The sequence below is a fragment of the Vulpes vulpes genome, chromosome 13 (genome assembly GCF_048418805.1).
Source record: "Vulpes vulpes isolate BD-2025 chromosome 13, VulVul3, whole genome shotgun sequence".
In the NCBI taxonomy this organism is placed as follows: Eukaryota; Metazoa; Chordata; class Mammalia; order Carnivora; family Canidae; genus Vulpes; species Vulpes vulpes.
Genome location: NC_132792.1, coordinates 36,473,304 through 36,500,338, shown reverse-complemented (window position 1 = coordinate 36,500,338; position 27,035 = coordinate 36,473,304). Strand labels below are relative to the sequence as shown.

The 27,035-nt window shown below is 34.4% G+C and overlaps 1 protein-coding gene across 2 annotated transcripts in view; it reads right to left on the bottom strand.

Moving 5' to 3' along the window:
* STK3 (serine/threonine kinase 3) overlaps positions 1-27,035 on the bottom strand; it is a 272,048-nt gene that overhangs the window by 45,223 nt on the left and 199,790 nt on the right. The window contains exons 10-11 of one of the 2 annotated variants that reach the window (XM_072734231.1): positions 24,747-24,922; positions 19,846-20,005 (exon numbers count right to left, since the gene is read on the bottom strand). In XM_072734231.1, coding sequence (XP_072590332.1) covers positions 19,868-20,005; positions 24,747-24,922 — 314 coding nt within the window. In that variant the 3' untranslated portion in view covers positions 19,846-19,867. The remainder of the gene's footprint in view (positions 1-19,845; positions 20,006-24,746; positions 24,923-27,035) is intronic. The other variant, XM_072734232.1, reaches the window with a different exon arrangement.

Below are 27,035 nucleotides of genomic sequence, written 5' to 3'. Positions count from 1 at the left end.
GAAAATCTTAAGGAATCCATCAAAAAACTACTAGAAATCACAAATGAGTTCTGCAAAGTTGCAGGATACAAGATCAACATACAAAAATCAATTGTATACCTATACAATAGCAATGAGCAAACCAAAAATGATATTAAGAAAAAAGCAATTCCATCAAAAAGTCTAAGTATTTGGGAACAAATTTAACAAAAGAAGTGTAACACTTACACTATGAAAACTACAAAACATTATTATTGAAGAGCCCAGTAAATGAAAAGACATCCCATGTTCGCAGGCTAGAAGATTATTCAGAGGGAAACAGTCCCAAAGATGATCTACAGAACTGAGAGATTCAAAGCAGTACCTCCCAAATCTCAGCTGACTTCTGTGTAGAGACTGACAAGCTAAACCTAAAATTCATATAAAATTAAAGGAATTAAAAATAATAGCCAAAGCATGAATGGAATACCATTCAGTCTTAGAAAGGAAATCCTACCATGCTACAACAGGGATGAACCTTGAGGACATTATGCTAGTGAAATCAGCCAGTTACTAAAAGACAAATACTGTATGAGTCCACTTATATAAGGTATCTAAAATAATCAAATTCATAGAAACACAAAGTAGAATAATGGTTACCAGGAGCTGGGGGGAGGGGGAAACAGGGAGATATTTAAATGGATCTAGTTTCACTTCTGCAAGATGAAAAGAATACTGGATATGAGTCGCACAACAATATGAATGTACTTAACAATACTGAACTGTATAATTAAAAATGGTTGAGATGGGGGCTCCTAGATGGCTCAGTCTACTAAGTGTCTGCAGGGCTCCCTGCTTGGCTAAGAATCTACTACTCCCTCTCCCTCTGCCCCTCCCCTCACTCATGCTCTCTCTCCCATATAAAGAAATAAAATCTTTAAAAAATGGTTGAGATGGTAAATTTTGTTATTTTTTAAAATCAAAATAAAAAAGATATTTTAAAAATGAGCCAAAACAATCTTTGAAAAGAACAACAATGTGGGAAGACACTCACTTCCTGATTTCTGATTATGGAGCTACAATGATCAAGATAGTGTGGTCCTGGCAGGAGGACAGGCATATAGAGCAATGGAATAGAATTGAGAGTCCAAAAATAAATCCTCACATTTATGGTCAATTGCTTTTCTGTAAGAGTGCCAAGATAATTCAATGGGGGGAATAATAGTCTTTTCAACAAATGGTACTGGGACAGCTGGATAGCAACAAGCAACAGAATGAATTTGCACTCCTATCTCACATCATATACAAAAATGATCTCAAAATGGACCAGACACTTAAATGTAAGAGCTGAAAGTATAAGACTCTTAGGAGAAAACATAAATCATCTTAATATTTATGACCCTGGATTAGGCAAAACTTTCTTAGAAATGACACCAAAGCACAAGCAAAGACAAACTGGACTTCAGCAAAATTAAAAACTTGTGCTTCAAGGGACTCCATTAAGACAGTAAAAAGACAACCCACAGGGATCCCTGGGTGGCACAGCGGTTTAGCGCCTGCCTTTGGCCCAGGGCGTGATCCTGGAGACCCGGGATCGAATCCCACATCAGGCTCCCGGTGCATGGAGCCTGCTTCTCCCTCTGCCTGTGTCTCTGCCTCTCTCTCTCTCTGTGACTATCATAAATAAATAAAAAATTAAAAAAAAAAAAGACAACCCACAGAATGGGAGAAAATGCCTGCAAATCATGTATCTAATAAGCAATTTGATGTGGAATATATAAAGAACTCATAACTTAGTAACAAAAATATTAATAACCCGATAAAAAATGGGCAAAGGACTTGAAGATACATAAATGAGAAATAAACATATGAAAAGATAATAACATCTTTAGCCATTAAGGAAATACAAATCAAAACTGCAATAAAATACCACTTCATACCCACCAGAATGGCCATAATCAAAATATAGATAATAGCAAGTGTTGGTGAGGATGTGAAAAAACTGGAACCCACATAAACTGCTCATGGGAATAGAAAATGGCACAGCCTAGAAAACAGTCTGGCAGGTCCTCAAAAGGTTAAAACCTAGTAGCACTATCATATGATTTGGAATTCCATTTCTAGGTCTATATCCAAGAGAAATGAGAAGTCCATACAAATGTCCACACAAAAACTTGTGCAATATTATTCAGAGCAGCATTATTTGTAATAACTAAAGAGTGAAGAGAATCTAAATGTCCATCAGTTTGTAAATGAATAAATAAAATGTGGTTACACTGCTACAATGGAGTATTATTCAGCCATAAATAGGAATGAAGGGCTGATATATGCCGTAATATGGGTGAATCTTGAAAACATGCTATATGAAAGAAACCAGACACAAAAAGCCTCATACTACATGATTACATTTGGATGTAATGTCTAGAATAGGCAAATATATAGAATGAGGAGACAGAAAGTAAATTAGTGATTGCCTAGAGGTTTGGGTGGGGGGAGGAGGTTGGGGATGCTGGTTGGAGGTGTGGCTTAACTCTGAGGGTAATGAAAATGTTCTAAAATTGATTGTGGTGATGGATGCCCAACTCTGTGAATATGCTAATATAGTGATAGTTCACTGAACTATAACATACTTTAAATGAGTGAATTGTGAATTATACCTCAAAAAAGCTATTATACACATACACAGTGCTTACAATATTAAATGACTGAAGTATGTTTCTGGGAAAGCAGCAAACAATGATGAGAAAGTACAAGGCTGCAAATTACTAAAGCCATGTCTTCACACCTAAACTGTTTCCTAATTCCTGACAGGAAAACTACTGGCAATATAAGCAATTTATTTACATTTTAGATACATTACAACGCAGACATATAAACGCTGTCCCTCTCAGCAAAGAACTTTTGGCTAGTGCAGTGGTAATAAATAACCTAGCTAAAGAAGCCGTAGTTCAAATTCCAAAGTAAATTTTTCTTAAAAAGCAATTAGGCAAAACTAGAAGATTAAAAAAAATCATAACAGAGTATTAGAAATCTCATACAGAAAATGGTAGCAGCAACCCAAGAGAAACAGTTGTTGAGTAAGAGAAGGTCATAGGCTGTCATGAAAGGGGTTTCAGCCTGGTGAAATGAAAAATTAGATGTGGATCCAGTAAAATGAGAGCTGGGAAACTAAGAGAAATCACATATGAATGAGCCTAGAAATATGCAAAAGATGGGAAATATACAGGTAGGGAGAGCTGTGGCTGAGAATGGAATTTTTTGAATATATGAAAAAAGTCCCCCAAATCTTTCTGTTTTTAAATCTCCATGTGAAGGTGTGGACTGACTCAGGAGTAGAGAAAAATGTTTATTATCAAGTTCTTCCAGTGGGGCTGGGACAAAGGAGAGAGAACTCTTAAAAAACTGCTAAGGAGGGGATCCCTGGGTGGCTCAGTGGTTTAGCACCTGCCTTCAGCCCAGGGTGTGATCCTGGAATCCCGGGATTGAGTCCCACATCAGGCTCCCCACATCAGGCTCCCTGCATGGAGCCTGCTTCTCCCTCTGCCTGTGTCTCTGCCTCTCTCTCTCTCTCTCTCTCTGTGTGTGTGTGTGTGTGTCTCATGAATAAATAAATAAAAAATCTTAAAAAAAAATGCTGCTAAGGAGAGAAGATCCCAGAAACCAGTCTCTGTGTTCCATTCTGGAGCAACCTGGGTCTCTCAGCTGTAAGTGACAAAACAGAAGGGGTAAGAACCCCCACTGTGGTAGGTGCCACAAAAGCATGGCATGGCCCTGCCCTTCAAGAGATATATCACAAAATATATCATTATTTCATGTTACTATATAATTCTTATCATTATCTGGAGCCCTCAGGAGGATCTTTTGTATTTCAAGAGTCTATGAACCCAAATTACTCATCAAGATCACCAATGACCTGTAACAGAAGAATAATTTGACAGCTGCCATATTGGTAAAAATTCAAAACTCTAGCAATAGGAGTTAGAGAGTACAGAGCAATGGGAAACATGTACAGAAATTTTCATAGCAGTACTGTTTGTGATGGTAAAAAGAATGAGAAATCACTCAAATATTAGTTCATAGAGAATGGATACACAAAACTATGGAATAATCATTTAATGGAATACTATATAACATTGAAAATGTATGAACTAGAGTTTCATGCATCCTCAAAAACATACCTACCACTTTACCAGGTGCTGTGTTGCAGTCAATAGTTTGACTCCACTACAGTGAAATTCATTTGGACTTCAACTTACAAGAAATGTAAGAATAAATTTGTGTTAAGTCACTAAACAACTAAAAAAACTGTGTGTGTATATACATATATATTTATAAATATAAATATATATATATTTAAGAATCTATACTGGTTGGCAAAACTAAAAAGAACAGAAATAATTACCATAAAGCAAGGACAGTGGATATTTCTACGGGGAGGGGAGGAGGACACACAGGGGACTTTCATGGAACTGGAATGGATATTGCTTGACCCAGGTGGTAGGTATTTGGGCATGTGTGTATTATTCTTTAAACTGTAAATACAATATTTGTTTCATAAAATTTAAGGATATAAATACAAGTGCAAGAATTATAAAAAGGTAAAGGTAGAAACAAATACAAATAAAAGCAACTTTAGAAATTTATGTTGTTGTCTTGAGTCAAATATTTTTAAATGCTATATACCGTGACAAAAGGAGCATAAGTTACAAAAAGGGAAAAGGAATGTATATATTGTTCCCTAACCCATTGTGATAAATTTCAGATATCCCTAGAAAAGTTAAACCAACAGTACAATGAACACACCTATATATCCTCTGCTTTGGTTCAACAATTGTTAACATTTTACTATATCTGTTTGCCTGCTTTCCTCTCTCTCTCTCTCTCTCTCACACACACACACACACACACTTTTTATTTTGAACCACTGGAAATTATATGCAGAACATCTTGGCATTTTGCACCTAAATACTTCAGCACACATCTTCTCAGAATAATTAAGTACATTTTCCTACATCACTGATTACTATCACTGTCCCCAAGAAGATGGTTGGTAAGTCTATAAATCACCTTATATCCAGGGACTACATATCGTTCTGAAAAACAGAAAGCTTGGGAAACTATTATAAGAATAAAGCTAACTGAAAGATTACCCACCATAAGTTCACTGAATATTCTGAGGGAATATTTATTTTAAAAATCACTGAATTTATTACCTATGAATTAAGTTTAACTAGGGCAAGATGGGTGCAGCAAATTTCCCAACAATGTATACAGTTATCAAATTTTTGAAATAAAAAAATCACAACATGTGGCTTGACACTGGAATGGAATAGATGAAATTAGAAACTCTCCAGGAAAAACCAAGCTGTGTGGTCACAGCAGAAGGCTACAAAGAGATCAGGGTGGTTCTGCTGTAAGGCAAGTTTAACAGAGACTACACAGGGAAGTTATCCTGAGCTGAACCCAAGGAGAAAAACAGTGTGAATATCAAGACTCCCACGCAGGATGAGCTAGGCTCTTGGGGCATAACTATATATGTATTACAACTGATTTTTAATATATAGAAAAGTTAAGTACCCTAGTATTTAAGGTCCTGAGAGTCCTGAGAGAGTAAAAAGTATTTTATTTCAGACTTCAAGTATATCTATGCTGCCTTAAGAAATACTTTGTATTATCTATTATTATTCCAATAATTGGCAAATTCCTAAGTCAAAAAAAGATACTCCGTCCTGCTATTATAATCCCCTACCTAGCAGAGAGGTAGAAAAAATAGTCATGGCTCATACTGTATGATTCTATTTATGTGAAATGTCAAGAAAGGCAAAACCATGGAGACAAAGATTATGGTTGCCTAGGGCTGGGGGGAATGGGATGTCAGTGGGAAATAAGGAGTTACTGCTAATGGGTGAAGGGTTTCTTTGAGGGGTGATAAAAATATTCTACAATTGATTGTGATGATAGCTGCACCAAACAAAAACAAAGCTGCACTAAAACAAAAACAATGCTTAATTGTATACCTTAAAAGTAAGAATTATATGACATGTGAATTACATCTCAATAAACTTGTTATAAAAATTTTTTAAAATAGTTATGGCCGATAATGTTTTAGATTAATTAAAAAGACATAATTTATGAAAATACTATGGGAAAATTAATTTAAAATAAAGTTCTTAATAACTGAGGACTAAGAATTACTATCACAAGTTGACAGAAATTAATTAAAGCAAAATTATTTATTGGTGCACATGTTCCAAAAGCTTTCCAGTAAATATTTTAAACATATGGCCTTGATCTCTTTTAAGATGCAAAAGAATTAAGAAAGGTCAAGTTAAAAACTAATGATGTATTCTTACATGCTTTATAAAATGAGTAAACAAAAGCCCAGGGAAACTGGTCTAAAAAAATAAAAAGTCTTCCAAAACTCATTCCAAATCTGCCCAATCAAGCCTTCTCCTAATTATCTACTTTCGACTTTTTTAATCTAAGAAGTCTGTCTAATGATCTAACCTGATAGAGATTCTGCACATGATGAAAGGGCACTTGCAGAAAGTAAAATAATTATAGGAACAAAATACCTTTCCCTCTCTTCACTTAGACAAAATATGTTTAGACAGGATTAAACAGCAATTTCTTAGGCGGTTCTCTAAGGTTTTTTTAAACACTCTTATGGCTGGCCCATCAATATAAATTGTGTTTTAAACTTCTTAAAAATTGCACATGTAATTCATGCTCAAAACAATTTTGGTAGAGTGGTGTTTGTATATGTGTATGTGCGCAAAATATATTTTTGTTTAAAAAATCTAGATTCATAGCATTAAAATCCTTAGACTGTTTTATATAAACTACCTTGTGAACCTTGTGTTGAGTTAGATGACAATCATGCAGATTATTAATAGGTTGGTGAATTTAATGAAAACATCTTTTTTTTAGTAAAGATTTTATTTATTTATTTGAGAGAGAGAGAACATAAGCAGTGGTGAGGGGCAGAAGGAGAGGGAGAAGCAGGCTTCCCACTGAGAAGGGAACCCAGCTTGGGGCTCGATCCCAGGACCCTGGGATCATAAACTGCCAAAGGCAGATGCTTAACTGATTGAGCCACCCAGGCATCCCTAATGAAAACATCTCAATGGAATTATTTTAGTAAGGAAAATTACTTTGACAGACTTTAAATTTTGATTGGATTTGATTACTCTTGCCAAACCTAAGCCTAGAGTTTGTCATAGATTAAGATGACTTTCAAACTTTCAAATGACCATAAATCAAAATACATACTGGGGAATAAAACAAATATGAGAATACAATAATATTCTAACAAACCATCTTTTAACAAGACTATAAGTAAACCTAAAACTTATCAATATTAAATAATTTATCTACATATTAAAATTAGTATTCCATATTCTATCAAAAATTCTTTTTCTACTCACAGAAGTTTTTATAGAATAATAGAACTCAACAATAAAAGTTAATCCAAAAAATAATTAATACTTTTCTAATACTTGCTAAGCCTTTATTTGAAATATATCTATTCCTCATTAACATTTACTAAACTCACTTCTTATTTAATAAAAGGTCTTTACTTTGAAATTTTATAGGGCTTAATATCAAAGTATTTTATTAAACAGTAACCTAGAATAAATTCAAAAGAAAGGTTTAAAAAACAAAAGCACTAGCTTTATTTTTTAATTTTTTTTTAAAGATTTTATTTATTTATTCATGAGAGACACACACAGAGAGAGAGAGGCAGAGACACAGCCAGAGGGAGAAGCAGGCTGCATGCAGGGAGCCCGATGTGGGACTCGATCCCAGATCTCCAGGATCACGCCCTAAGCTGAAGGCGGCGCTAAACCGCTGAGCCACCGGGGCTGCCCAAAAGCACTAGCTTTAGAATGGATCCTGTCAATATTGGCATTCAGGTCCACACAAACGTAAAGAGCAAATCAGAGCAGAAATTGGCATAATGAAAGAACAATTTTGAAACTTATCATTCTAATACATAATAAATTTCCATAATGAAGAAAGGATTATCAGGGACACCAGATGCGATTTTCTTATGATGTTACTAAATATTATTTAACAGTCAAATTCAATTTAATGCCTAATCCAGAGCCACATCACAAATATACTAGGTACATTTTTGTCTATGTCAAAAGATGGTTATGTATGCTATTGTTCTCCTTGCAATTTCTTAATTAGTTTTGCAAATAACTACAGATTTTTCACCAGGCTACTGGCTGCATGTTCCCTTCCCCCATCCACAGAATTTCCTTCTTTTTTTAGTGCCCGTAACATCAGAGGACTTTAAAACTGTAAATAAATCCTAACTAGTTAGAAGATTTATTCATAGATGTTCTCAATAATATTATGAACTAGTATCCTTTTGAACTATTAATAATTTATATAAGATATTTAAATCTAGTTTTTTTTTTTTACAGCCAGAAATCACATTTGTACAAATAAGCAAGCACCAAACAGACTGAAGGTGAATTTAAAGATGTACTGTTAGTTTTACTAGTAACTAATTCTTTGTTAAGTTTAATAAAGTCACTGGCAGTTGTTTGCTTTAATTTGGAAGCATCTGATTTGACTAGGGTTTAGGATCTAAAGTCTAACAGCTACATACAGATAAAGTAGGATGCTTTTTATTCTGAGCAAAGTAGGAAGAGCAGATCACAGTATAGGGGATCTTTTGCAAGTGATTCCCTTGACTGAGTTAATTTTTAAAGGGGAAAAAGAAAAGCACAGAGAGGATACTTACAGTAAACTTTTGCTGAATAAATATTAAAAACTAAAAAGGACGTTTAATTGTTGATATGTTACTCTAAAAATAATAACTAAAAGTAGAACCTTATATATTAATTAATATTTAAAACAAGTAATCCCGGGGCACCTGGGTGGCTCAGTTGTTTAGTGCCTGCCTTTGGCTCAGTTTGTGATCCTGGGGTCCTGGGATTGAGTCCCATGTTGGGCTCCCAGTTGGGAGCGTGCTTCTCCTTCCCTATGCCTCTGCCTTTCTCTCTGTGTCTTTCATGAATAAACAAATAGAATCTTAAAAAAAAAAAAAGTAATCCCAAGTAAGTCTCAAAAAATATAAAGAACTACATGTTCTAACCTCAATATTAACTACCTTATTAATATTTTTCCATGGTCTGGAAATACCAATTTAAAAAAAATTGGTTTCCATTCAATAAATGAATAAAGACTAGTGAAATCAGTGCTTATTCATATGTGTTGAATTTGAATCACTTCAAATGCAATATCTAGTAACTTAATATTTATGCATGTAAAAATTTTAAAATATAACAAGATACTTAATTTTAAAAATATTAAGTAGCTACCTGTGATATATACCTGTATATAAATGCCCGGGATTATTTTTATTCACTAGAGATGAAAATAAATTAAATTTCTTTCCATTCTAAGAATCAGAAAGAGAATATATAGTCATGCTTAGGAATTTTAGAACATTTTCCCTTAAGGAAAACCTAACTGGGGATCCCTGGGTGGCGCAGCGGTTTAGCGCCTGCCTTTGGCCCAGGGCGCGATCCTGGAGACCCGGGATCGAATCCCACGTCGGGCTCCCGGTGCATGGAGCCTGCTTCTCCCTCTGCCTGTGTCTCTGCCTCTCTCTCTCTCTCTCTCTCTGTGACTATCATAAATAAATGAAAATTAAAAAAAAAAAAAAAAAAGGAAAACCTAACTGATGCTACCCTAATTACAAGAAGCCAAATATACTGTTAAGTACATTAATATGAAATTGAGTAAAAGTATGAACTGGTATGTTTCTTGAATGCCTTCTCTTATACTGTTATCATTTCTTTTTAGAATTTATCATGAATTTAAATAATAGCTTCCTAACAATGATCCGAGAAATGTATGGGCACATAAATATAATCCCCTTTTAGCTGGAAATCTATTATGTATCTGAACGCAGAACACAAGGCCTGAGTAGAAAAATTCCAATGTTTTAGAAGTACTTTCCTAGCCATTAGAGATTGGTTTCATTTTTTCATATTTATCTCAAGTATTAATACAAAACAAGTTTTTCCTAAATTATAAAATAAAGGTGACATTAGAGGTATATTCATTTAACTTAGAGAATATGCATTAAGTTACCAACAGCAAAACTGATATACATCATAGTGTTTTTTAATGTTTTAGCTATGGAACAGAAACTGGGATGAAAAACTCTGTATGTATCACATTAAAAATAAGCTTTAGCTTTTCAAATGGATGATTTTTTTATCCAAATAATAACCATAAAGAGATGATGATGTTTGGCCTGAATTTTTCTAAGCTCCTTTGCACAATAAAAAAATTCTGTTTATATTTAAACCTTCAGACTCAATGTTTATAGAGTAAATAGACAAATTATAAGGTATTATCTTAGAGATATAAAATGAATATAATTTTTGAAGTCTCTTTATTATAGAATTCTAGATGGCAGGAACCAGAACTAAACAGATACATAAATATTGGTCACATATGTGCAGTACCCACTTAATATTAGCATGAACCTAAAAAAAATTTTTTTTAAGTAGGCTCCACACCCAGCATGGAGCCCAACATAGGGCTTGAACTCATGACCCTGAGACCAAGACCTGAGCTGAGATTAAGAGTCAGATACCCAATCGACTCGGCCACCCAGGCACCTTGAAGCTAAAAATTCCTTATCAGAAAGTAGGTAAAACAGACATTATCTATTATCTTATTTAAATCACTCTGAAAAAAGAAAAAAAAAAAAGAAGAAAAAAAATCACTCTGAAATAAACTTAAAGCTAAATATTTATTATCTATAGTTGTACCAATATTTATATTTATAATCTATAAGAATTATCAGTCTGGGGATCCCTGGGTGGCGCAGCGGTTTGGCGCCTGCCTTTGGCCCAGGGCGCGATCCTGGAGACCCGGGATCGAATCCCACGTCGGGCTCCCGGTGCATGGAGCCTGCTTCTCCCTCCTCCTGTGTCTCTGCCTCTCTCTCTCTGTGACTATCATAAATAAATAAATAAAAATTAAAAAAAAAATTAAAAAAAAAAAGAATTATCAGTCTGGTCCATGTGATTGCAAGGTCTTATGTATCCAAGGCCAACAGAATTTCTGTAATGCATGAATTCTGAATGTCAGTCAAACATTATTGTTGAGTCAAAAGTTAGTCTCAATTAAAATTTCACATTTTCACCTTAAAAATTTTTGAGCTTACTGATTCCACCACACCATTTTTTCAGATTAGTGGGTAGGGCCAACTTACCTATGGGTGAAATTAAGTGCTTATATGTCTATTCCTATCAGTGACCTAGGGGCTTCTCCAGGGCAGGAACTTGTTTAAATTATAAGTATGCAGAGTTTGGCATGTGGTGAGGACCAAAAAATGTTAAATGCATAAATGATGAATGAAGGAAAAAACTAAAATATTTCTGTAGAGACAGAAACATGAAGTGCTCTTAAATGTATTTATCAAGTCAATAATATTTATTCTTATAAAAGAATGCTGAGTGAGACTTTTTGGCTGTCCCTGGAGACTAATTCTCATAGCAAAGAGGAAGATGGGGCACAAGTACACCCTATCTTAAAGAGAGCCACTGACCAAATGTATTTTTAGTCTTTTGTATAAGTTCTATATATTTTGGATATTAAGCCCTTACCAGACATATCATTTGCAAATATCTTCCCCTCTTCAGTAGGCTGCCTTACTGATTTGTTGATGGCTTCCTTTGTATGAAAACACTTCTTATTTTGGTGTAGTCCCAATAGTTTAATTTTGCTTTTGTTTCCCTTGCCAGGGGAAACATATCTAGAAAAATGTTTCTATAACCAATGTCAAGTAAATTATTGCCAACAATTTTTTCTAGTTTTATGGCTTTGGGTGTCACATTTAGGTTTTGAGTTTTTGTATGGTTATAAGAAAGTGGCCCAGTTTCACTGTTGTGCATGTGAGTGTCCAGCCTTCCCTGCCCCACTTATTGAAGAGATTGTCTTTTTCCCATTGTATATTCTTGCCTTCTTTGTCATAGATTAACCATATAAGCAGGGGTTTATTTCTGGGCTTTCTGTTCTGTCTCACTGATCTATGTGTCTATGTACTGTACTAGTATCATACTGTTTTGATTACTAGAGTTTTGTAGTGTATCTTGAAATCTAGAATTGTGATGCCTCCAGCTCCAGAATCTTTTGTTCTCAAGATTGCTTTGGCTATTCAAATTTGTATGGAACCATAAAAAACAAATTTGATAAGAGTTACTTTCCTGATAACAATTCTGTGCTGGCTATCCACTGCTCACAGGATTAAGGTTAAATACATGCTAGAAGCAGTCTCAATTTGCTGTTAAGGTCTTTATAACCTAGGTCATTCCTGCATCATATTCAGTATTACTCTGTTCAGTGGGCATTATCTCCATTACAACCTGTTCTCTGGCCCAGTTGAAGTGTATAGAAATCTTTCTGTTTTGCTGGCAAAGCCAGCTCATTCTGAACCCTGCACTCTGCCCACCCCATGTCCAAATACCTACTTTATTCTAATGGTCTTTAGTTGTGCTTCTACCCAGTTTGGTTTTGTGTCATGATTCAACTATCCTCTTCTTTCTTTGATTAATGACTTAATCTTAGGACTTAAGCTAACCTCTTCACAAAGGCTTAATAACACTGTGATTGTTGAGCAGTACTGAGCTATACTCTAAAGTCATAGTTCGTGGGTTCAAATTTTGGCTCTGCCACTTAGAAGCTATGTGACTTTGGCCACTGAACTAATTTGTCCTTTAGTTTCCTCAACTTAAAAAAAAAAAAAAGTTGTGTGTGTGGGAGATAACAATACCTTCTGCAAAGGGTCACTGTCAAGAAAGTACTTTGAAATATATTCAACACAAGCAAGCCCTCCATATATATTGGCTATTATTTTTATTAATACTTAGTTTATTAGCTAAAAGCAAAAGGACAAAAACATTCTGAGCACTAGAATTATACATGCAAACAAACTGCATAACACTTTGAATTTAAAGAACTAGTAGTTAGAAAAACAATGTTAGATGCTGAAGTTTTAAAGTTAACGCAGCTTCGTATCAGGAATTACAGCAAAATGGGACTGTATCCAAATGAGTGGAAGCTTGATAGTTTTAATGTGGAATCAAGAGAAAAAAAGTATAAACGATTCTAAATAAGGAAGAAATTCTCGCAGATGAGAGCAGCTTATAAAATACAGAAGGAAGCTCATAGGTTGACTAAGTTCTAGAAAAGACAGGGATATCCACTCTCACCACTGTTATTTAATATTACACTGAAAGGCTAAACACAGCAATCAGACTACAAAAAGAAATAAAAGGCATCTAATTATCAAGGAAGAAGTAAAAATATATATATATATATATAAAAAACCTGAAAGGTTCCACCAAAAAATTGCTAGAACTGATACACAAAATAAGTAAAGTCACACAATACAAAATCAATCTAAAAGAACCTGTTACATTTCAATACACCAACAATGAAAGAGCAGAAAGAAAAATTAAGCAATCAATCCCATTTACAACTGCACCAAAAACAATAAGATACTTAGTAATAAACCTAACCAAAGAGATAAAAGACCTATACCCTGAAAACTATAAATACTCCTGTGAAAGAAACCTAAGATGACACAAGGAAACAGAAAGAGTCTATTCCATACTCATGGATTGGAAGAATAAATCCCATTAAAATGGCTATGTTACCCAAAGCAATCTACACATTTAATGCAATCTCTATCAAAATACCAACAGTGTTTTCCACAGAGCTAGAACGAACAATCCTAAAATCTGTATGAAATTACAAGACCCAATAACCAAAGTGACCTTGAAAAAGAAAAGCAAAGCTAGTGGTATCATAATTCTGGACTTCAAGTTATATTACAAAGTTATATTACAAAACAGTATGGTACTGGCACAAAAATAGACAAATAGATTAATAGACCAGAAAAGAAAATCCAGAATAAACCCACAACTATATCGTCAACTAATCTTTGACATTGCAGGAAAGAAAAAGACAGTCTCTTCAACAAATGGTACTGGGAAAACTGGATAGCCACATGCAAAAGAATGAAACTGGATCACTTTCTTACACCATACACAAAAATAAACTTAAAATGGATAAAATACCTAAAATGAGACCTGAAATCATAAAAATCCTAGAAGAGAATACAGACAGTAACTTCTCTGACATTGGCCGTAGCAACTTCTTTCCAGGTATGTCTCCTGAGGCAAGGGAAACAAAAGCAAAAATAAACTACTGGAACTTCATCAAAATAAAAGGCTTCTGCACAGCAAAGGAAACCATCAACAAAACTAAAAGGCAACCTACAGAATGGGAGAAAATATTTGCAAATGACATATCTAATAAAGAGTTCATATCTACAATATATAAAGAACTTATGAAATTTAACACCTAAAAACTAAATACAAATCAAAACTACAATGAGATATCACCTCACACATCTCAGAATGGCTAAAATCAACAACACAAGAAACAACATGTGTTAGTGAGAATGTATTTATCAACTGATAAATGGATAAAGCAGATGTGGAATATTACTCATCCATCAAAAAGAATGAAATCTTGCCATCTATAACAACATGGATGGAGCTGGAGAGTATAATGCTAAGTGAAAATAAGTCAGTCCAAGAGAGAGACAAATATCATATGATTTCACTCACATGTGGAATTTAAGAAACAAAATGAGTAGGCAAAGAGGAAAAAGAGACAGAGGCAAACTAAGAAACAGACTCTTAACCTTAGAGAACAAACTGATGGTCACAAGAAGGGAGGTGGTGGTGGGATGGGTGAAACAGGTGATGGGGATTAAGGAGGGCACTAGTTATGATGAACAATGGGTACTGTACAGAAGTACTGGATCACTATATTGTATACCTGAAACTAGTATTTCACTGCTTATTAACTACAATTTATTTATTTTTTTATTAACTAGAATTTAAATAAAAACTTTAAAAAATAACAAAAATGGTGAATTTCTACCATATCTAAAAGAGCTGCTATTAAATGCTGACTGTTAAGGGTTGTGAAATGACTTAATTTCCTTAACTCAGTTATATTAAGAATTTTTTCCATAAGACAATATCTATAATGCTATAATAAAGTAAAATGGAAAAATAGAATTTGCTTAAAGATATTAGCTGTAATTAACTGATCTCTGCTACTCAAGGGTGGCACTTTCCTGTATCTGATTTCTATCATGCCTTATATGGTTAACCTAAGGGAAAGCTTTCAGTGTTCAGAGTCAGACAAGAATGATTAAATGTTTAAAATTAAAAAGTAAGGCAATTTCAGGAATTTTGTACCATCACTGAAGTTTTAATGAGATAAGACAGAAAATTTATTTTCATCAAAGAGTATAATCACTAAAACGATTAGCTGTTTTAGATCTTTCTTCCATTGGCAACAATAATTCACATTTCATTTGGCCAGTTACTAAAAGAGCAAGGCTGATTATTAGCTTTTTATATATTTATACATTTGTAACTTTGACTATTATGTAGCTTCACTGCATTCTCACATTAATATAGACAGTAAAAAACTAAACTGAAGGCCTATAAAATTATAATTTGATAACCCCACCCAGGTTACTGAGCCTTTTTGTAAGACCTTAGTAATTAACAACAGCTCTAATTATACCATACACTGTATATCAAATTAAACATGCACTATTACTTAATTCATAAAGAAAAAATAGTTCCTTTATTAAGAACCATGAAAAATGTCTCTTCAAAATAAATTTTTTTAATTAATTTTTATTGGTGTTCAATTTACCAACATACAGAAAAACACCCAGTGCTCATCCCGTCAAGTGTCTTCAAAATAAATTAATGAAATTAAGATGTTTTCCAAAATTCTTTTATCTGCTACTATATATTAGTTTGATACCCTCTTTCATCTCCTTAAGATTTGTCTATATTTATAGGAAGAAGATTTTTCTGCTATTGCTAGGCAAATGTATGAACCAAAACTAGATTGGTTTTGAATCAAGACAACTAGGCTTTGAATTAAAAACAAAACAAAAAATTTAATTTACTGGAAAGCCTTCCATCGTAATGAATCTAACCTAATGAAATTTTTCTATTTGAATGAGTGAGAAGTACTATGGGAAAAAGTCACCAAACTAATGTTAGGAAGGGAGAGAATGGTGTCAGTATTAGTTTAACCATGCCAACAAATCTAATAAGCTCAAAAAGAACAGTATACTTCTGTGAAAGATATATGCTGGAAATTATGATGAAAGCTACTTATGTAAAAAAAGAGTTCTGCCACTAACCTACCATGTATATTCTGAATATCAGAATTAAGTACGAAAGTACAAACATAATTTTAGATTTAAAGAACTTTCATTTATGACAGTCAAAGGAAAAAGCAAGTCTTCTATTATTAACACATTATTTATACACACACACACACACACACACACACACACGCATATATATATCTCATGACCTCAGTTAGTCCTAACAACTTATTTGAAATCTAATGGTTTCTTTAAGAAGTAAACACTATGGGGCTTCAGTTTTAAGCTAAAAGGTGATAAATTATATTGTTTGCTCTTTGATCCTAAATGCCATGATTGGTTCTTAACATCTCTTTTGATGTAATGATCCCAACAGTCCCCACTGCTTATTGACCAAACATTCAAAATGGGGTTATGAACAAAAAGCCCACATAGTCAAATTAACTTCCTCAGACATTAGCATTAGCTATAACATATGCTTGGAGTATTGTATCTTTGTTTTAAAATGTAAAGTAGCCAATTTTTCAACACAATCCTCTAAGTAAATGACATTTTTAAAAGAACAAATTACTATGAGGAAAGTGTATGCTTGTTAGAACTCTTCTTGGTAAGCCATTTCTCTTTTTGCCATGTGCTTTAAACATCTTAATAAATTCCAACATGATGACAAGAAACCACATGGTGCACCTGTGCTTTCTATCTTAATTAATCCAATAAGTACAGGCCTGCTCACTTTAATTTGTAAAGGAAATGATGATATAGTCGGTTTTAACTTAAGGTATTAATTATCTAAATAAGCAGAATTAGCTTAATGTTCCAGTAGACCTTGCCCGGATACAATCACTAAATAACATTTTCTGAAATTATGGAAGTTTTAAACAGCATATTTGGGAATAAGGAAGCAAAATGCCCATTTTACCTAAGGTGGCCAAATGCATTAAGTTATATTGAAGAACCAATGTAGCAGTTCAGAGACATTAAGTTTTTGTTGACTTTAGCTACTATAGAATCAATTAAATTCAGTTTATTTGCCCAGTGATTAACTATTACTATTTTATTCCTACCTGTATATAAAACACATATCTTTCAAGAAGGCTACTCTCCTTCCAAAAAAAAAAAAGGTTATGACTATCTTAAATGCCTCAGTATACTGATGGTCAAAATCTTACAAAAACTCTACATGGACCTAGATAATCACATGCTATAACTGTGCACACGCCACACCATCTGTTGGATATGACTGCCAGCACAGATTTCGTGAGCTGGCAAAGGACTGAAATAGTCAAGAATTCTGCAAGTATTTCAAAGTACAGGCTTCTCATTAATTTTAATTTCCTGTTGGCTCTACAAGGAAGGAGTGCATAGTGAAAGCACAATGTGCCACATATACTCAAGTTCAGTGCCACATGTACACCTGTAATCATAAACTCTTATCCAGGGCTATTCACTAAAACACTTGAAAGTCTGTGTTTATTTCTTCTTTGCCCCAGAAGAAATAAATCTGCAGTATCTACAGTTATCTTTTCATACTTTGTTAATACTCTTGCAAACATCTGGAAATACTTGACAATAATCACTTAATTAATGCAAAGCTAATCGATGACAATATGCTTAAATACCTCATTCAACTGAAGTGGTTTCCTCAGTCCACATAACTAGGGACTGAAGAGAACAAGAAGTTCTTTGACTAAGGGGTATACTACAAGGGAAACTTCTAGCCAACATCTCTTTGAAAAGATAAAGCAGATGACAAGACTACTACTTTGGTCAAAACTGGTGATGCCGCTGGCTTCAGTTTTCACCTCCAGACCTTTAACAGGGCCTGGGTTGCTGATGACTTTCCAAAGGGCTGGTGTTGCTACAAGTGTCTACACGGATTTTGTATTCCACCACTGTCTCCACTTGATTACCCTGGATTAAGGCTGACTGCTGTAGGAAGGTGAAAAGATCCTGAGAAAGAATATTTCTCCAGAACAAAGGACAATTCCTAAAATGCACATGGTGACTCCAGGAGCACTTTCTATGGGTTTGCTGTTTTCTATGTTTTGCAGCAGTGAGGTGTTTGTTTGCTTATTTGCTTCCCTGGAACCATACAGACTTGCCAATTAAGGGATCAGTGTAAAAACACATAGGAAAGTCTAAAGCAAATTTATACTTGGATTTTCTCCTCTGCTACTTTTTTTTTTAAAGATTTATTTATTTATTTATTCATGATAGACACAGAGATTGAGAGAGAGGCAGAGACACAGGAGGAGGGAGAAGCGGGTTCCATGCCAAGAGCCCGATGCAGGACTCGATCCCGGGACTCCAGGATCGTGCCCTGGGCCAAAGGCAGGCACCAAACCGCTGAGCCACCCAGGGATCCCCTCCTCTGCTACTATTATTGAGACTTTTTCTCTAGTTGCTCTGGATGATAGCTCAAAAGAGCAACACAAATTGAATAAATATTTAAGAATCATAGCAATCAAGAAAGGTTAACTTACATTTCAATCTGAGTTAAAGACCAAAAAATGGCTGATTTACCTAATCCCTCTTACACTAGTAATTATTGTCAATCCAATTTTTTTCTTTTTTTAAAGATTGGAACCAATATAGTAGGTTAACAGATGGTTTTTAAAGTTTTTGTTCTTATTCCAAGATCTTTATATTACTCAAAATATATCTATTTAAGTATGATACTGTAATTTCTGCAAAACATGATCTACAGGCTCTCTATTTAACACTAAACAATCTGGATGCTAAGGCTGTTTGGAAATAATTCTAACAAAAACTGAAACATCAGACTAGTGCTATAATAAACAGATTTGCCTTTTACATTTGTTTTAGGAATCTTCACAGGCACACTCTTTATAAACAGAATTTTTTTTAGGAGAATTAAAATAACTGGTTTAATTAGCCTGAATATATTTTGTCCTCTCTTTATATTACCTCCAAATTGGTTAAATCATAAATTAATACTATCACCTCATTACATCCAGAACATTAACATGAAACAACAGTTCACAGGAAAATCCAAAGGACAAATGCTTAAATAAAATATACAAATTACATTGCATAGAGGTTTTAAGATAAATAATGCTTCCTACCTATTCTGCATATCTGTCTAGCAAGTACCTCTCTGAATAAGTTTTGTCCTTTAGGAATCTGTCCTGAATACCACAAAAGACAATGGAGTGTTCTCTTTGATTTTTCTTTCCGAAACCTATTTTCCTCAATGCAAAAGGAGCTAAGCCTTCTATGTGCTGGAAATATGGTCAAAACAACCTTGGGTTGTTTTACGCAACTTCTGCTTAATAGACAGAGGAATCATATAAAAGTCCAGTTCTTTTGGAAGGTAGCCTTGAGACACATCATAAAGAGGGAAGATAAACACATAAACCTTAGCACACTTTATATTTTGATGAGTCACATTTTTAACATTCTATATCTAATGTATGATGGGATGAATAAGACCAGATTTCCCTTATCATTACCAGCTGGTGTTGTCAGTGGAAATCTGTCTTTGCTTCCAGTCCATTTCCCTACTTTGTAAGCAAAGCATCCCATCCGACCCCTTCTACTTTGTCCCGCCTGTGCTGCCTTCCTACTCCTTTAGCCTCTGTACGCTCTTCTTTGTCTTTTACCACACTCACCAGACTCTTGGCAATTCTTTGTTCATCCCCTGGTCATCCTTCTTTTACTCATCTCCTTTTTATTCCCATTTACATTCCCATCAGTAGCTATGACAGTATTTTCCACTTTCCTCAAAGTGATGAGAAGGTCGAGCAGTTCCAGCTGACAGATGAGGAAATGCTGGAGAAGAAAGAACTGCTCTAGTAACTCTGTCATTGCCTGCCCCCTCCCACTTCTCTTTTAAGGCTATATGTATGCCCTGTATATATCAGAAAAGAAGTAATTCTGCAAAAACTGGATCTGGTCATGCCTCTTGAAGTCTCTTTCCTACTCTAAGGACATTTTCTCTCTCTCTCTCTCTCTCTCTCTCTCTCTCTCTCTCTCTCTCTCTAATTTTCACCTTCTACTATCCAGTTCTCACTTAACCAAAATTGTATTCTTTAATCTAGTAAGTCAGCTATTTCTGTTTTTTAATCCTTTCTAATGTCTTATTTCCCTCACCTCTAGTCTTTTCCTATCAATCAATCCTGCATGCTACCATCGAAATTAACATTATAGAATATGTTCATCATGTCACTCTCCAACTTAAAAACCTTCAGTGTTTTTTTATTATCCAGGAAATAAAAAATTTAGACTTTAAAATCTTCCATATAAGGCTTCAATCATCTGAGCCAGACCTACCTTTCCACTTTATTTATCATATCATTCCAAAGAACTTAACTTCATAAATTTATTTACCTATAGTGCCCAGCACAATTCAAAGCAAAGAGTAGGACATTTGTTAATTTTGGTTAATGTTTTCTAACAAATTTTGGAATTTTCAGATAGAAAGACTCTAAAATCTATGATAGCTGATGATGTTACCAAAAGTTTACTTATAGGAATGGGCCACTGGAAAAATCAATGTTCTAATTCACAAAACTAGAATGAGCCTAAGAGAGGCAGTTGAAAGCTGTGCGTGAAAATTAAAAAGCAAGGTAACTGAAATGGTCCTTACCAGAATCACAAATGGCCTCCAGTTCCAAATTCAATATTCTAATTTCTGTTGCATTTTAATTATGACAATTTCTAGTAGGATGTTTGCAAAGATGATTACAACAAATCCTTTCATTCCACAGAGCTCTCTACAATGTGACTCTGCTGTTCTTCCCATTGTGAGGTAAAATCTATTTCCAAATCTCTTGAATCTGGATGGCCTTGTGACATATTTTAACTTACAGAATATGGTAAAAATGACACTATGAGAATTCTCCCCTTCCCTTATTTATTTTAGTGTGGTGAAATATGTATACCTTAAAATTCACCATTCTGACCATTTTTAAGTGTATAGTTCAGTGGCATTAGGTACACTCATACTGTTGTGCAAACATCACCACTGTCCATCCCCAGAACTTCTTTCACTTTGCAAAACTGAAACTCTGTTAAACACAGTAACTCCCTACTTTCCCTCACTCCCAGCCCCTGGCAACCACCATTCCAACTCTCTGTTTCTATGAATTTGACTACTCCAGGTACCTCATATAAGTGAAATCACACAGTATTTGTCTTTTTGTGACTATTTTAGCATAGTATCTTCAATGTTACAACATTAGTCAGAATTTCCTTCCTTTTCAGGCTGAATAATATCCTATCATATGTATATAGCACATTTTGTTTATCTATTCATCCATCAAAGGACACTTGGTTTGTTTCCACCTTTTGACTATTATGAATAATGTTGCTATGGACATGAATGCACAAATCTCTGTTCAAGTTCCTGCTTTCACTTCTTTGGGTTATATACTCAGAAGTGAAATGGCTGGATCACATGATAATTCCATGTTGAATTTTTCTGAGGAAAGCCATTTTATTTTCTACAGCAGGTGAACCATTTTACATTCCCCTCTGCAGTACATAAGGAAGGATTCCACTTTCTCCATATTCTCACCAACACTTTTTTGCTCTCTCTTTCTATATATGTTTATATAATATTCATCTTGCTGAGTGTGAAGTGGTATCTTATTATGGTTTTGATTCGCATTTCCCTAATGACTAGTGATAGCGTGTCTTTTTATTTGTCAGCCACTTGTGTATTTTCTTTGGAAAAATATTTGAGTCCTTTGCTCATTTAACTTGGTTGTTTTTTGTTTTTTGTTTTTTTTACTGTTGAGTTGTAGGAGTCTTTATATACCCTGAATGTTAACCCCTTTATCACATATGTGATTTGCAAATGCTTTCTCCTATTTCATGGATTGCTTTTTCACTCTGTTGATAGTGTTCCTAGGTACACAAACATTTTAATACAGCTTAATTTATCTTTGTTGGTGTTGTTGTTTCCTGTGCTTTTGGGGTTATATCCAAGAAATCACCACCAAATCCAATGTCATAAAGATTCTCTATTTTTCTTCTAAGTTTTATAGTTTTAGTTCTTATGTTTGGATCTTTGATTTATTTTGAGTTAATTTGTGTACATGATGTAAGGTAAGGGCCCAACCTCCCTCTTCTGCATGTGACTATTCAGTTTTCTCGGCATCCTAAGTTGACAAGATTGTTCTTTCTCCATTGAATGGTCTTGGTACCCTCATCAAAAATCATTTGACCATATACGGAACAGTTTATTTCTGGGCTCTCTATTCTACTCCATTGGACTATATGTCTCTCTTGTTTTCATTACTGTAGCTTTGTAGTAACTTTTGAAATCAGTTAAGTATGAGACTTCTAACTTCATTTCTCTTTTTCAAGACTGTATTGACTATCTGAGTCCTTGAAATACCACATTAACTTTAGAATGGATTTTTCTATTTCTGAAAAAAAATGTCACTGGGATTTTGACAGAGATTACACTGAATCTGTAGATTGCTTTCGACAACACTGACACCTTAACAATATTAAATCTTGTAATCCATGAGCATGAAATATCTTTCCATGTACTGGTATCTTTAATTTCTTTCAGCAATGTTTTGTAGTTTTTAGTGTATAAGTATTTCATCTGCTTGGTTAAGATTATTCCTAAGTATTCATTCTTTTTTGATGCTATTATTAATGGACACTGTGCAGGTTCCAGGTATAGGTCTGAAGAGGCCTTACAACATCTGCTGCCATCCTCTTGGTAGGCTGCTACTGCCAGATAAAAATGCCAGTCTTGCCTGATAGCATCATATGGTCTAGCCTAGTGTGGGCACCACTGCCAGGGACACAAGACTGAGAATTTTAGAAAGATCATTCAGATCCAGTCAAGCTGCCAGATAATTACAGCCACTTGAGAGACTGGAGGTGAGACCAGCAGAAGAACCACTCAGTTGAACTTAGTCAAAATGCTTACCCACAAAATTGTGAACAAATAGTTGCTATTTTAAGCCACTGAGTTTTGGAGGTGGTGGCAAAGACTAACTAAAACAGAATTAAATCCTTTTATTTGCTATTTCTTCACCAAGGTAGCTTATTCATTACTTTGCAGCTCATTTCAAACTATTTCCCAGAGGCTAAGACTTATTCCAACTAAGACAAGACAGAATTCTTTGATGCTAAACACTCTACATAATTCATCATGTTCATAAATGATTTAAAGCTTGAATGTTAGCATTCTAAATAGTTTCTGATTTTTTAAAAAGTAGACAGCTTAAAATGATACTTATCAGAACTACAGAAATACAGGTTTTATTTACTAATGTCTAACTTTAAAATAGAAAAAAACAAAAATAAGTAGATATTATAATTAATGTTTTCAGGCAAACTTGTGCCATCGCTAATATTTGCTAGCAATTTTGTACTAACTATACTGGGGACAGATTTTGAAACTTTAGTATCTGATTATTTAAAAATACAAATAATCACAATATTTAGGAGAAAAGTACTTAATAAAAAATATTTATAATCCCAAAACTAAAATTTGAGGCCTGTTGATTAAGCAAAATGGCTTAATATTACTTAAAAAATTTAAAGATATACATATATCTAAAATTCTATTTACTCATACATAAATGTACTTATTAATATATAGCTATAAAGGATTGTAGTTATTTTATGCAGAAAATAATCTTACAAAACAATATGTAAAAGTAACATTATTTAAAACATGCTATAGCAAAAATTTACTTCATAAAAACTTTTACTCCATTAAAGAACTCATTTGAGAATTTACTCCCTTGAGATGTGGAAATAGTTGCTTTAAAACAGTTTACCTGTATTATACGCATTCTTTAAAATAAATGAGTAACAAGGAGCAGAGCAGAAGAAATAAAGAGAAAATATAACAAAGAAGCAATAACGCATAGTTTTATATTGAAATTTATATGCTAACTAGATATTCAATAGGACTATTATTTCTGACAAACCAAGTGGCATTAACACTTAAGTAGAAACTAATTCAATTAACTTTCAAAGTTGAGGTCAATTTCTCAGTCTATGTCACAAATAGCTTTGCATCACTTATTTTGGAAACTGAATTAACTGTCAGAAGTATCTCATATTTGCATTATTAAAAACATTTTTTGAGGGATCCCTGGGTGGCGCAGCGGTTTGGCGCCTGCCTTTGGCCTGGGGCGTGATCCTGGAGACTCAGGATCGAAACCTACGTCGGGCTCCTGGTGCATGGAGCCTGCTTCTCCTTCTGCCTATGTCTCTGCCTCTCTCTCTCTGTGTGACTATCATAAATAAATAAAAATTAAAAAAAAATTTTTTTGACATGGTTGTCATTTTAAAGGGTCCTAGACATTTCCTCTAAATTTAGGCTCTGATATAAGCAATTATTTACATTTTTCTGCAAGTGCCTATCTACAAGTAAACTATGGTCTTATCATTCCCATATCCACATATATAGCTACATGTTGAATATTAATATGCAGTCTAAATTTAATATAGACATACAAACGATGCTGCTCAATGTGATGGTAAAATGAAAAAGGATAATAAAACACAAGTGGAAGAATTAAAATGTACTTACAAAGTCAAAGTCTCCATCTTGAGGAACTTTCCAGTTATCAGGAAAAACATTTTTGGACATAGGGAAGGGTTCATGCATGTTCTGATTACAGTTTTCATGACTCTTATTCTTGAAGTCCTGTTTATCGAAGTAGTCCATGAAAGATGGTCTTTGTACTTGTGGTGAAGTTGCGTTTCCTTGGGTAAACAAAGAACACAGGGACGGTATAAATTTTTAAATTTAAAGAAGCTTTTATTGAGGTACTTTTTTTAAATATTTTTTTTAATTTTTTTAAATTTATTTATGATAGTCACAGAGAGAGAGAGAGAGAGGCAGAGACACAGGCAGAGGAAGAAGCAGGCTCCATGCACCGGGAGCCCGACGTGGGATTTGATCCCGGGTCTCCAGGATCGCACCCTGGGCCAAAGGCAGGTGCCAAACCGCTGCACCACCCAGGGATCCCCCACTTTTTTTTTTTTTTAATTCAGCAATATAATACATTTGCACTGGTCATATTCAAGGCTAACACTGTCAATTTAATGAAGAACAAAGTAAAACAAGATAGTGAAAAAGCAAAAATATCCAGGCCACATAAAAATTCAACTAATGATTAATTATGCAGAGATCCACAATATTCTTAGATTGTAGAAATCTTTAAGAATTTTGGCAAGATGGGATGCCTGGGTGGCTCAGTGGTTGAGCATCTATCTGCCTTTGGCTCAGGGTGTGATCCGGGAGTCCTGGGATACAGTATCACATCCAGTTCCCTGCAGGGAGCCTACTTCTCCCTCAGCTTATGTCTCTGCCTATCTCTCCCTGTGTCTCTCATGGATAAATAAATAAAAGCTTAAAAAAAAAAAGAATTTTGGCAAGACTATCATAATTTTATTAAAAATCATTTCAATTATATTTGAAATTTGTCAAATGAAGTAAAATTTTAAAACCTAAGTGTTTAGTTTTAAGCATTTAAGCTTGTATTGTTATTGTCATTGTGCACCACTCTAAGCTAAAGAAGTTATAAGGACTTACCCAGGTTTGTCTTAGACGACTTCCTTCTAGTCTCTCTAGCTGATTCCACCTCATCCTGGACTCCCATGGCTTTGCCTGCCATATTTATATCTGACTCCTAACTCTCACTTCAGCCCATACCTTGCTTCTAAGTTCTATTTCTAAAGTTCTGCCATATTTAAAGTCAGAAAACCAATTTTTTTATTTCTAAAGCTCTCTTCTAAGTTCTATCTCTGACTTTCCTGCTGCTTACTATTGAATCACTCTACCTGAGGTGAGTTAGTGTTACCTCAAACCTGTAAGTTCTTTCTTTCTTTATGATAGTCACACACACAGAGAGAGAGAGGCAGAGACACAGGCAGAGGGAGAAGCAGGCTCCATGCACCGGGAGCCCAACGTGGGATTCGATCCCGGGTCTCCAGGATCGCGCCCTGGGCCAAAGGCAGGCACCAAACCGCTGCGCCACCCAGGGATCCCTCAAACCTATAAGTTCTAAAGCCAAAGTTCAGTTCTAAAGCTCAATGTCCTTAAGGTTCATCCATGTTGTAGCATGTGTTAAAATTCCCTTCCTTTTTAAGCTAAACAATATTCCATTATATGTATATGTTACATTTTGTTTATCCATACATCTGGCAATGAACACCTGACTTGCTTCCATCTGTTGACTATTGTGAATAATGCTAAAATGAACATGGGTTGTACAAATAGCTCAAGATCCTGTTGATTAAATGTTTTTAAGATAACTATTCTTTTAAGTTAAACAAATTTTTCTTTATACATCTGCAGATCTTTATTTACAAGTGATCTTATTTTTTAATACCTACGCAGAGGCCTTTTTCATTTTTTTTCATGAGTGTTTTGACAGTTGAACTTAATCCCTGATCAAGTGAGTCACTATGATACAATGTAAGCAAATAAGAATAACTATTAGTAGAAGTAATGCTTATGTTTTTTATTTTCAGCCTATGAATTATGCTTTTTATATACGTTTCTGAGTTTACCTTTTCATTAAATTGTAAGTTTCCTAATGCAGGAAACCCAAATCCTTTACCCAAATAATTTCACTAATAAGATAACTATGATCATCAGTGAGTGTTTTTGATTATCCACCCAGATGTTCAACATCAATGGCATGAGGAAGAGCTAATGGGATGGTATGTGGCTTTTCAACATCATTACTTTTGAATTAGTAGAGGCTGCTAGTATTGCATTACTAGCAACTGTGTATTGGCAATAATAAATTTGAGAAATTATTGTGACTACTACAGTTCTTAGAATGATCTGTCTCAGTAATATCAGAAG